At 45.2% G+C, this 12,731-nt stretch overlaps 1 protein-coding gene across 5 annotated transcripts; it reads right to left on the reverse strand.

Annotated features, from left to right (window-relative positions):
- Positions 1-1,224: 1,224 nt before the first annotated feature.
- LOC120453473 lies at positions 1,225-11,821 on the reverse strand. 5 transcript variants are annotated; one of them, XM_039638206.1, is made up of 8 exons: positions 11,717-11,821; positions 6,042-6,720; positions 5,687-5,931; positions 3,765-4,424; positions 3,401-3,645; positions 3,158-3,330; positions 2,221-2,344; positions 1,225-1,836 (listed from the first exon to the last, which is right to left on the reverse strand). In XM_039638206.1, exons 2-8 carry the CDS (start codon positions 6,539-6,541, stop codon positions 1,705-1,707), a joined length of 2,079 nt encoding a protein of 692 aa, XP_039494140.1. In that variant the 5' UTR covers positions 6,542-6,720; positions 11,717-11,821; the 3' UTR covers positions 1,225-1,704. The 5 variants fall into 5 exon arrangements, with proteins under 5 accessions (XP_039494140.1, XP_039494139.1, XP_039494137.1 ...); XM_039638205.2 differs by lacking the exon at positions 11,717-11,821 and adding an exon at positions 11,492-11,679; XM_039638203.2 differs by lacking the exon at positions 11,717-11,821 and adding an exon at positions 11,222-11,679.
- Positions 11,822-12,731: the final 910 nt, after the last annotated feature.

A 12,731-nucleotide genomic window follows, 5' to 3' on the forward strand; every position in this document is an offset into this window, starting at 1 on the left:
TGATGACGTGAGTAGAAGTTATTAAGTCACAATGGGCGACGGCTTGGCTTGGCATGGGCTGCTGCTCTGTTCTCTTCTGTTCTGTTCTGTTTGGCGGAGTCGTAGTCGGTGGTTTATTTGACGTCGCCAGGCGGTGCCCAAGTCCTCGAGCGAAAGACCCACCTGCCAGACAGCGAGCGCCAAGGATGCGACAGGAAATTCATCAATGTCTCCGCCGGCTGTCGCCTGCATTCGACTTGCCAAGCGCGGCAACATTTTTACCCAATGCCTCAAATTGCCAATGACGTGGTGAAAAAGGAAGCAAATAGAAGAAAACACATGGACTAGTGTGCCGACTGAAGGATACCACTTAAATTGATGCCACTCATAAATGCACTCAAAATTATAGCATACTTATTGGGGCTTGTAAAAACCTTGAAGTTTTTTAAAATAAATAAAGATTATGTTATGTGTTTAATACTACTTCTGATTATATTTTTAAGATGCATTATTATAAATATAAAGAAAAATAACAAAAATGATTCATATTATTATTTTTATATGATATTGCACAGATTAATCCTTTTCAAATATTTTACACAATTATATTGTTCATGTGGGTTTGTTGCAAATAAAAAGCATTTAATTTCCTCAGCAATATACCCACAACTATCCTGCAAAAATGAGTAGACGATGGAGCTGTGACTAAAGAGTAGGGCAGGTTATTTACGATCCAGAAACAGAAGCAAACCGCCTAAACGGATGCCAACCGTCGGAGCTTTTCCCGCCAAGAGGAAATTATGAATTTCGGAGCGGCTGCTGTTTTGCGTTTTGCCTTTGCCATTGCGGTGAACTTTATTCAAGTGTCGCTGCAGTTGAAGCTGTCCATATGCGCAAGTCCTTGCATTTACCCAGGGATCTGTTCAGGGCTTATCCAGTAGTTTGGCCAGGCACAGAGTTTGACGGGCACAGTGTAAAGTACAAGTTGATCCGCTGTCAAATTAGTGAAGGGCACTCGAATGCACGAAAAACCACAATCTGACAGTGTGGACTGGCTGCTGGGTCAACTTTACTGGACTCCGCTGACCACACAATATTCCAGCTCATTTGCATATTCAAATTTAGTTTACTCAAGCCCAAAAACCTGTGTGTGTGGGCAGTGAACAATTTTGGTACTCTCATGTTTAACCAACCGCCACAAAAGAAAGAACACTTTTTTTTTTTTACCATATACATAGTTGCGTTATATTTGATCTTAACTTCCGCCTTATCATTTTTGCATTTCACTTTCGCTATGCAAATTGTTTTAATTTCTGCGTTTACAATTATTGTATTCCGTCAAATTAGCTTATTTATTACAAATACCGAGCACATTCCCTGGATTGGAATGCGAATGTTGACATTCATAATGGGTCCGTGATCGAATTTTACTGACTGTTTATGGACTCCAGATTCTGTGGTGGAGTGCGCTGTTTTGCTAGCGCATAAATCACATGGCGTATGCGTAATATTAGTATGTAAAGTTGCACATACATTCTTTGCCCTTATACATATGTATGTAGATGTATGCAAATGAAATGAATAATCATAAATCTATGCAGTTTTGATTTGCCGAATTTGTAATCGGATTTTGTGTGTGCACTTGCTGCCACTTGCTGCCACATAATATATGCATATTCAGTGGCACTCGGTCGATTTGCGCTGCCGTTGGCTTCGGCTGCGGCCTCAGTTGCCATTGTAGTCCTCGATGAATGTGTCGATGATATAGCGCTTCACCTCGTTGATGGAGGTGCGCTTGTTGCTGCACTGCAGCCGCTCCTGGTTTTCCGGCAGCACCAGCAGTTGCTGCAGTTCGCCCTGCGACGATAAAAAAAAAAGAACATCGAACGTTAATGCACACAATGTATGTACATAATTATACGCCAATAATTGTTCAATTTGTGAACCGCCAACGGGGCGTATACGCTATCGGCGTCATGCAGGCCTCGCAATAAAAATGGCATGAATGTCAAATGGTTTACGTTTACGTACCAACACCATATATTTAAGCCATCAATTTTCATAAAGTTTTGGTCGCAAAAGAGCCATATTTATTTACAGAGGCTTTGTCTTTGTTTTTTTTCTAAAGTAATATAGATTAAAAATGTATATGCCCTATTGAAATAAAGAGGATGCAATGAGTAATGAAAATCGAGAAATATGGCTCCCCCGGGAAATCTGGTGTATAGATTCTATACTCACATTGAAGCCGCGTCCGATTTCCACATCCGCGTCCACGGGCAACGTGAAAAGTCGCTTGGAGACAACGAAACTGTTTGTCCACGCGCAGTCGACGTAAATCGATATGAAATCGCCGTTCTGAATGCTGCACGGTGGATGAAAATAACAGCGAAACAATAATGGTAAAGTGAGCTATTCGCAAATAATTAAACTATATATATATGTATGTATTTATATATAAGTGGATACATATTGGTGCATTGTTAGTACGTGAGTACGCATGTATGGGTGTATGGGTGTATGGGTGGGCACCCACACAGTGACAGTGAGAAATGTGCCGACGGTCGATGACAAATGGTGCCCACTTGAACCGAGTGTCAATTTGGCTGTGTGTCGTTGTAGCCAGCAAAAAGCAAAAACCAAAAAAAAAAGGGCCTTCGATATTCATGTGCAGCCTGTATACAGTTGCGGTCAAGATAATAGCAATGCAGGTTTAATAGGCCACGTTTCAGCTTGAATCTCTATCGAATAATATTTCTACAGAGCGTGTAAAAAGACTACACAACTTGGTCTAATCAAAATATATAAATATTCATACAAAAACTAATTTTTTGTACGTTTTTTTTTTTAGATATTTACATGGAGACCAGAACCTTTTTCCTTACCACAACTGTGTGCCTGCCTACTATTTGCATGTGTGTCAAGTGTTTGGCAGTGTGCGTTTCATGGCACAAACATTTATGCTAATAAATTGAAAATGCAAATAAACGAAAGTGTCAACGTCGATGGCCATCAGATCGAAGTGAGTGCCATTCGCCCACGCAGAGGCACACACAGAGCCCCAGTGATTGCCAATCACCACCATTGCCTGGAGTGAGGCACCCACTACCCAAATCCTCCATCCAGTTCCTTCGTGAGTACCCCACATACTGCACCCCACATGTGTGTACACCCTCACCTGATGGCCACTTGATGCCAGCGATAATCGTATAAATTGAATTTCACCGGCAACATTTCCGTCGTATTGTCCCGCTCCAGATACAAACGCAGTCCGTCCCTGCAGGCCTCCAGATAAAGATTGTGGGTGGCATTCCGTATGGAGAATATGGTCGCCGTGCTCTTGGTGTCGTTCTGAAATCGTCACGGAATCGCTCATTTCCATTCCATACAAATCCCCCCCCCCCACCAAAAGTGCACCCACCTTAGCCCTTAATGTGACCATCAGGGTGAAGTTGAGCAAGTTCCTCCAGCTGCGCACGTAGCCCATGTTGTACGGCGTCGAGGGCGTTGCACTGAAGCCAGTGCCCATCAGACCCGCCGTGGTGAGGTCCACATTTGAATATGCATCCGGGTAGGAGGAGGCTAGTGAAGCATCCGCGGCTTGGGTGGGCAGATCCTCACCCATGGGCAGTTTCTTGTAGAACTTAAGCAGATCGCTTATGTCATCTGAAATGATAATTTATTCGAGTACTTTCAGTAAACTACTTTTTGCACTAGTATATTTAAGCTGCATGATTTTAGTTTATGGTTCGACTTTGGGGCACTTAATTGAGTGGCAAACTCACCGCTGCACTCGAAACTGTTGCAGTTGCGCTGCTCGATGTTGTAGCCCTCGCAGAGGAGCGTCGACAGGGCCACGCTCTTGGCGGGCCTGCGTTTCTTGTGCTGATTGCTGGCACGTGGCTTCCTGGTCCCAGTGTCCGCTCCCACTCCCACTCCCACTTTGTTCCCACTCCGCTCATTGTGTGCACTCGGCACAAACCTGACACTTTCGCCGGCTCCTCCATCGACGCCTCCTCCATCATCTCTTGGTGGTTCATTACCGCCGCTTGTCTCTCCCAAGGGATCCGTTGCCGGGGGACTAGCATTCGCTTGGGAATGGGCAGGGTCTCTGGTCTGCGGCGTAATCGTCGTCGTGGCCTGGTCAAATTTATACAATGACTCGTCGCCACTTGCCCGCATTATGAGCAGCTCGTTCTCATCCCCGTCGTCGGCCAGCAGATCGTTGCTGCCAACGTCGAAAGCGTCCGTCTCCTTGGACACGGAAAGTCCAACTGCGTCCGCATCAACTGCAGCCACAGCCTCGTCGTCCTCCTCCTCCTCCAGATTGATGTTCATGTTCATGTCCACCAGCGGATTGTCGAGCAGACAGCGCCGGAAACGCTGCTGCACCCCCTGACCGCAGGTGACACTGCACAAGGTGAAGTCGCTCCAATCGTCCCAGCCTGCAATTGATTGCCGATTGTTTGCAGTGAGCTTCTGAGTTTCTAAATTTCTGGGTTTCCGAAAATCAAATTAAATGCAACTTTGTCCCTTTCAATTTTACGCAATTTAAAATGTCAAAGAATATCTTTTGAGAACCAAAAATTCCTTTCCAATAAAAGGAGTTGAAACTATTTTCGTAAATATTGCTGAATTTTATGTAAGAGTTCTAAAAATGTTCTTTTTATTAGTACACTACCCGCAAATACTTTTCTTCGTGTGCATATATTTTTGGAATGCCTTTTCTTCCCGACTATGAGCCATAAAATTAAGACATCATCGTGCCAAATTTGAGTGCCGCTTGTTCTTGGCTCTAAAGTCCTTTCATTCAGTTGCCGCAATTCAAGGCAGATCCTTGCTGGGCGCCTGGCCGCTTGACACAAAAGTCAAGTGTTGCTTCCCTCCCTCCGCTGGTGCGGATTGCCGGCTTTGGAGGAGGCGATGGCCCACATCTGCTACATCTGCTGACACATCTGCTGCGTCATCGAGAAGTTGGCCGCCTCGTATTATGTTTTTTATTTTCTTTTATTTGCTCTATTTTATATTTTGCCCCTTCCATGCGGCGGCATCTAAACGATGGCTATCAATCTTCATCAAAGATTAATCCCCCCAGCTGAGCTCATGAAGTCACAATAGACCGACGAATAAGCCGAATGAGTGCACGAATTTTAAGTGTTCGCCGCATTTCACTGTTGAATTACTCAAAGGATGTAAGCGGCTTTGAATAACACAGTCGCTTGCAATTATGTTGTGATATTCGAGCGGAGGTTTTGGCCCTCCAGTGCCAATTATCGCTGATTGCCACATCCGAGCCCGGGGCTGACCACTGGCCTTTAGTTTGGAAACTCTATACCGATGCTCGCCAAACATCCGACCGGAGCGATTTGCTCAACAATGCAACAACTAACAAGCGAAATGCGATTAACTAACGGAAGCAACGGAAGCCCCAGCCAGGACCTTCCTGGTTTCGGGTGGACGGAGGAGGCAATCGAGTGGCATCTGGGTGGATGCACTCGGAAAATATAGTACCTACTTTCGACCCTGAATAAGTAGTCTTCAAATATATTACTTTAAGGCGCTTAAAAAAGTTATGATACCAATTGTAAAGAAGTAACCAAACTGTATGTATGAAATATTTTTAAAGTATAAATTGAGCTAGAAAATGACAAATGCCACTTCAAACTGATAAGTGCAGGCACAGAGGAAAGCGGAAGTGAACGCTTACCCAAATGCTTCCAGATGTGATTCTCGAACTGCGGCGTCCAGCGATGCAGCCCGTTGACGCTGATTTGCAGCACATCAGTGGCGCCACCCACGGGCGGTCGCTGAAGCTGTCGTGCGGTAGGAGTGCCTCCGGTGGCTGCCGTCGCAGCGGGCAGCAGTTTGCCAAAGGCAATTAACTCCGCCGGCAGCATTTTCAGCATGTTATTATCGAAGCAACGCAGCGGCTGGAGGGTCGCATTCAACTGCCTGCAGTCAAGTGGATGGGTTAAGGGTAGGGGTAAAGGTAAAGGTACAAGTAAAGGTAATGGTAATGTGGACAAAGAGCTGATGATGGTGGCGTTTCCTCGATTACTTACCCCTCGTACTGAAAGGCTGACTCAGCGCCGCTCCAGGAGCCACCACCGCTGCCCGCGGATCCAGCGCTGCCGCCTCGACTGCGGTGTGCCGAGCTCCAGGACATGAGACCATCTCCCAACCTGGCATTCTCGGCTTCGCCATTGCCGTTGGCCACTTTCAGCAGCGAGGCACCCTTGTATATCGTTTCCGGCGTTAATGTTATTAAAATCGTGTCCTGTGCGAGGGACTGCACCGTGCCCTCCGGCTCATCGGTGAAGATGCGCGCGACGAGGGCCTTGACAATCACCGGACTGTTGCGAATCAGCTCGGCCATGCCCTTGTGGGCACATGGATTCACGGGACTCGCTGCAGCCGGTGCCAGCAGCTGCAGCAGGAGCAGAAGGAGCGGGAGGAGCAGGTGGACCAGGTGGAACTGGTGAAGCCCGAGGGTGGCGGAGTGCACCCGCGAATAGATGTCATCGGCTGGCATCACGGGTGCACCTGCATTTGGCCGGGCCATGGATCCTTTATCTTTACGAGTGTCCTAGCGCCACTCGCCGGTTGGCATGGCAGCTTTTATCGCTGCGGTGGCTCAATTTACTTTTGGCAAAAGTCACGTTCCGGCTTTGATTCAACTTAGGATCCGCCGCTCTCCAGGAACAGAGGCACTTTCACACAGCACCTGCACTCATCGTTGGCCTGCGGAAAGATGGGGAGATGGGAGAGCTTGATTGAGGTGGCACTGCCAAAGGACAAAAAGGACAAAAGGACCCCCGGCCCCACCAGCCGAATCTTCAATTCTATTCAAATAATGGAGCCGGGTTTTGCATGATAATAGCTGCAGGTTGCAGTGGATACATCCTGGTATGATTTATATAAAATGTTTTATTGCTATCTGTAACTATGTAAGTCTATGTTGGTTTTCCCAAGGACGCTCAAGCAAAGGGTCGAATTTCTATATGCACGATTTTCATTCAATGCCAAAGATTTGCATATATTTTGCAATTTTTTATTCAACAATTGTCAAAGAAAAAATACATGAATTCGTGTTGCTACTTTTCTCAAAGGGAATTTTTAAAAGGCGCTTACACATTTTCTTTTAAGAAACCGAAGGAAATCTTCAGTGAGTTTAGAGTTTTTAGTAACTTATTTGTTACTAAGTTTTCAATTCTTCTATTTCAAAATTCAACATAAAGTATTTCCTAATGGTATTTTGTAGTAAGCTAATTCATTCTTTCAGATTTATTTAAGGCAAATAACACTCCCTGGCCACCTGCACTTCCTCTCAGGAACACAAAATTTACGAGAATTTATAGCGGCCATAAAAGGTTCTCCTGGTAACAAGCAGCTTAAGGAGCAAGATTACTTCAGGCGCTGCAGGATCACAGGATGCTGGGGTTTGGGGCCATCAAAGTCGCTGCATTCGCTTTCATATCCTGTTGCAGGAAATAAATATCTGGATTAAGGACTTTTGCAGCGACTTTTGCAGCGCAGCGAACAATGGCCATTGGAGTAACCGTTGGAAGATGCAGTGCCCAGTGGAGTTGGGTAACAGGACCAAAAGTTAAATCCACAACATAAGCGTGCAATCAAATAGAATTTTTACGCACATAAGCACTGCAAACGCTGTTTGGTCGAAACAAAAGGGGCCAACGGCAAAACATTTTCGGTAGATAAATGTGCAATGTGCACTTCCAGTGGCTAACAAAAGCTGCGCTCCGATATTTCGGTGGAACCGGGTCGCATCCTTGGTGTCCTGCGGTCCCAGTGCGAAATGGAAAATGTACAACACGCGCCAATTCGCAACCGAATGCAAATGTGCGACGGGCTGTGCAAAATTTAGCCCTCAATTGTTTTATGGCCATGGCATTTTCGTCTATCGGTTGGCCCAGAAAACAGTGCCGTACCGCTGCCAATTCTACTCCCCATCCTGCTGACCATTCCACTACCCATTTCACTTCCATTTCCGTTTCCGTTCGACTGACCGGCAGGTCGTCACTCAACATTCATCGTATTCTCCGGGGGCGGCAATCAGTGTAATTGTTATTGTTTTTACTCCGCCTTTATTGCCCTTAATCCATTTTGTTTTGCTCTCGTTGCTGCTCAGTTGAACTTTTGCAAATTGGCAAAGTTACTGCCAGCGACAATCTGTTAAAAGCTTTTGAATTCCAAATCGACTTGGCCAAGGTGAGCCTCAGCCAAGTGGCCAAGCACGTACATACACTCGCACATAAATCAAGCGGAAAAGTCCACCGGCTAAGCCGAATGCATATTTAACGAACTTTGCCGCGATTCTGCGGCTGTCCGTTCATTGGGGAAATGGCAAATACTCGGTCATCCCAGACCATCAACGAAAATTAGTATTGTTTTCAGTTTTTATGGTTCTTATCACTCGAATTGTGCCGAGCACTCCGCTTTTTGGCGGAGATTTCGAGGAACCGAATCCACACATCGATTTCAATTTACGTTTGAAGGCGGCAAAAAGGAAACATCAAAATTCTTGTTTCCGCCCACGCTGTGACACTTCAAAAATAGGCGCCCATTATTATGAACAAATTGAAGGCCGGCTGAAAGTCAACCCAGCCATGTGGGCACATATATGCACTTCAAAAAAATTTGCTATTTTTATATATTTAAAAAGCAAATGACTTTTAAAAGTATGCACTTTGATTAATGTTGTAAACTTGAATATATAAATGTATCTACTTTTTATAGCAAGGATTCACTTGATTACTCAGTGGATACAAATTAAAAAAGGATTTTTGCTTATTTTGCGAGTGTGCATTTTGTTGCTATTATGGGCTGCCCGTCGCTCGAGATGATTGAATATCAAAAGGCAGTTGGCTCACGCAAATCTCCAACATGTTTCGAGTGCTCCCCCCGGCTGACAACAATGTGAGCAGCGGGATGCGAGTTTAACAAGAGTGGATCCCCGAGGACTCGTATAACTGATAGCCGCCTTTGGTCGACTGGGCAAGTTTAAAAGCCCAGCACGTTTCCCAAACTTCCACAAGTGGCGGCAGACCCCTCGCTTGTGTCCTTTTTATTTTATATTTTTTCTTTTTGGGTCAGGGACTGGCGGAAATATTTTGTACCCAAATTATAGCATGAGTGCCAGGCATTGTACACAGAATGGAACCCATAGACCCATAGACCCTCGAAGGAATCAAACCCACTGACTGAAGTCCCAGGCCGTTCCACACGCATACGCAATTATCCTGGGGGACAACTGTCGCCTTTTATCTGTGCGAATGATTAAGCTCCAAGTGTCTTAAAATTAATTTTATAGTGCTTTCAGCCCAGGGACGAATCCGCATTCGTATACGCAACGTGGCGTATGCGTAATCTTCCCAGCCATTAGCTGAATTCGGCTCAAATTGTATGGGTGTAGGGCTAAAATAGTTTTATCTGCCACGCGCTATCTTCCAGATACTTAATTCCAGCAGGTCCTAATATGTAAATCACTTGCAGCCGGAGTTCGTGTTTCAGGATGGCTGAACTTTTATTCCCACGAACACGCCATTCCTGCCCAGGAATTTCACTTCGTCCTAAGCTCCTCCTCCGCGGTGGCTATATTAAATTCCGGGCTTATTGATTGCGTACGATTGCGATGCGGACCAAGTATTTGTATTCCAACGATTTTTCACGTTAATCCCGTCTCAATTAACTAACAGACTTAATCCCAACGCACGCTTAAATCATAACAAATTGGGGTAGATCCACTTTATAACTAAACAAATATTTGCCGGGGATATATTTCAATTTTCGGTATTTGAATTATGCAAACTCATTTGAGACGAAAGTGAATTTATTGCCAGCTCTGGCCCCCGAAAAACAAAGCCGAAAGGTTGCCGTCTCCGGATGCGGAAGGATGTGGCCATGGAGCTCCGGCTTCCCGGCTTCCCGGCTCCCCAGTAAATTTATGCGCACAATTAATTTGAAAATCCGTATCCAAATCCGAATTTCAGTCAGTGTGCTGTATATTACCCGGTTTACGGGCTCTGTTTGTCGCACAAGGACGAGATAAAATATATACCTGCAGTGGGCTCGATCATCGACGCTGGTACGTTTCATCTGTCCAATTAATTAAAATCCTTGCGGATTATTTGCTAAGCGTATTTGCTAATTGGGCCGGCGCTGATTAGACTGCTCCACAAGTACGAAGTACGAGCACTGGCGTCAGCAGTTAAACGTTAACCCGCCCGACTTAAGTGGCCCCATCCCCCATTCCCCTCCAGCTTAATGAAATGGGAACTTTATCGCCGGGTTCGGCACTCGTTTCCGCTTCCAGTTCAGCTGGCCATGGTGATGCCCTTGGCTTTTGGTCCTGGGTGCAAATTGTAATTATAATGCCACTTAATGGCATAAGAGCGCCTCTGTTATTGTTATTGTTGCGGAAGTGGATGTGGAAGTGGAAGCGGTTTGGAGGAGACAAAGGGTTATCAGACTCCGACTCCGACTCCGACTCCCAGAGGTCGTCGATGAGGATGTTAAATGGATTTAACAGGCCAAGTTAGGTGCACTCCACCCCCATATTCCCTCATTTTCGAGTATTGAGGTTCCTAATCAGAGGGCTCTGGCTCGCCCCATTATCCATTATCTATGCTGGGATTATTTTTATTGCAAGTGCAAAAGAGATTCGCTGGTGCCGAGATAACCGCAGATATTTTGCGCTGACTGAGCAAAAAGTTGCCCCATTACAAAGGGCTGCACATTAACCAATGGCGTGGCATGTAAATGGGGTAAGACCCCTTAAATACATACGTAAATATTCATATATATGTATCTTCTACTTCCACGGATGTGGGTGGGTTTGGAGCCACTTTAGCCCATTTGAAGCGGACAGAAGCGACTGTCAGTTGCCAGTTGCCAGTTGCCAGTTAGCAGTTGCCAGTCGAGCGTTGCCAACGGCCATTAACAATGCAATTTTGTAACAATATGAAGTTGTGGCTGTGGAATGGCTCAAAGCGATGGCTCAACCCGATGCGATGAGGTTGCTCTGCAATTAAACAGCATGCCACACGATCTAGGACTCGTACACATGTGGCAGACCCACCGCAGAGAGACCTACGCACATGCATCAATCTCCATTTCCACATCTCAACATCTCCACATCTCCAAAGGCGGCCACAAGTCAGTTGGAAATATTTGGCAGTGCGTAGAACACCGGGGGATACCTTTTGAAATGTAATACAATTACTTGTTGTGCTCCTTTGATATGTGGCTATGCTAAAATCCTTTGAATTGCAACTAATTTCGGGGCCTTTGTTTAGTTCTTGGCAATATCGAAATCCAGTTCAACTAGATAATATACAATCACTTCTGCTGCTGCTTTAGTTACTCTTTTTTAGACAAACAACGTGGATTATATTTATTTGAATGAATTATTTTTCACTTATTGCATAAACGTTGATTCGTTAAATGTAATTATTAGTTTTAGGTTTAGCCATATTTTGCATAATTTTCTCACTTCAAATAACTAAGACCATTGTTCGTCCGACAAAAGCCAAATCATTCAACTATTTAAGCTTGTAATCTGATTTCAACTAGATTACTTTGTGGCCTTTTTGTTAGAAAAACTATTCGCAATCGGCATTTGGTTTATATTGTTTATTTTCTTTGTTAGCATAGTTTGTTTATTTTTTTTTCCCACTTTTCAGCACATTTTGCGAACCCACAAGCGCACACTAATTACACTTTTTATTGCCTTGCCGCTGCATCAAAAAGCGAGTTCGAGTTTAAAGTTAAGCCACTTGGTTTGCAAGTATTTTCACTTTCTGGAGTTTTCCGGAGTTTCCCGGAGTAGAGCCACGAAGCAACTGCTTTGCTTTTGGCCAGAACAGCGGCTTTTATAGGTGGCAAAGGACACAGTGGACACTGCGCCTGCGCGGATAATATCCTGAATGGACTTCCATCCATTTCCGTTTCCCTTTCGATTGCCAACACAAAGCCGGCTGTTTTGCTGGCCGTCCGTGGTCCACTGGGCCACTGCTCATTTACCGCCCGCTTCCATTTCCAGGGCGTTTGTTTACACCGGGACAGCTGAGGTCGGGACAACAAAGTTTGAAGCCATCCAAGGCACTTGCCGCTTGCCACTTGGCACTTGCCACTTGGCACGCTGCTGTCATCCCAGCGTTAAGGAGCCGCTCTCTTGTACTGTACTATAGTATACGTATATGTATGTACGTTGACGGGGATGTGTACTTGCTGGTATTACATTGAAGTTTTAATTGAATTGCGGCTGCAAGTTTTAACTGCATTCTGTGGGTAGAATCTCCCCAGCGTTTCGACACGCAGAAAGGTGCGAGAAAAAACTTCGCCACAAACTTTTCAGCTCTCAAGTTTTTCACTTTTCATTTCTTGACAGCTTCTGTGCTTCTGTTTAGCCCTTTGAAATGCAGTTGGCAAATGCGGAACTTGGCTCGGCTAAGTCCGCATTCAAAATAGCTGCGCCTGCAAGTAGGCAACAATGTTTTCATTTCCGGTTACCGTGAATGTGCACATACATATATGGTGGCATGTCTATGTGTGTGACTGAGTGTGCGACTGTGTGAGCGTGGAAATCTGTGTCGAACACCTGTTGTTGCCATTGTTGTTGTGGCCTTATCGCCTTCTTGGCCATTTTGCTTATGTTGTGGGGTCATAAAAGTTTTGATCTTAAATGATTTTTCATAGCTTAGGATGTTCGAAATTTACAGGAAGCTTAAAAG

The sequence above is a fragment of the Drosophila santomea genome, chromosome 3R (genome assembly GCF_016746245.2).
Source record: "Drosophila santomea strain STO CAGO 1482 chromosome 3R, Prin_Dsan_1.1, whole genome shotgun sequence".
In the NCBI taxonomy this organism is placed as follows: domain Eukaryota; kingdom Metazoa; phylum Arthropoda; class Insecta; order Diptera; family Drosophilidae; genus Drosophila; species Drosophila santomea.

What these genes read in the sequence shown, in the direction of transcription:
- LOC120453473 (XM_039638206.1), bottom strand. Translation starts at nt 6,541, where the DNA reads ATGGCCCGGCCAAATGCAGGTGCACCCGTGATGCCAGCCGATGACATC. An exon ending in TCAGCCTTTCAGTACGAGGG is followed by an intron (nt 5,932 to 6,041) that starts GTAAGTAATCGA and finishes ACTTGACTGCAG; the next exon opens with GCAGTTGAATGCGACCCTCC. An exon ending in AAATCGGACGCGGCTTCAAT is followed by an intron (nt 1,837 to 2,220) that starts GTGAGTATAGAA and finishes TTATCGTCGCAG; the next exon opens with GGCGAACTGCAGCAACTGCT.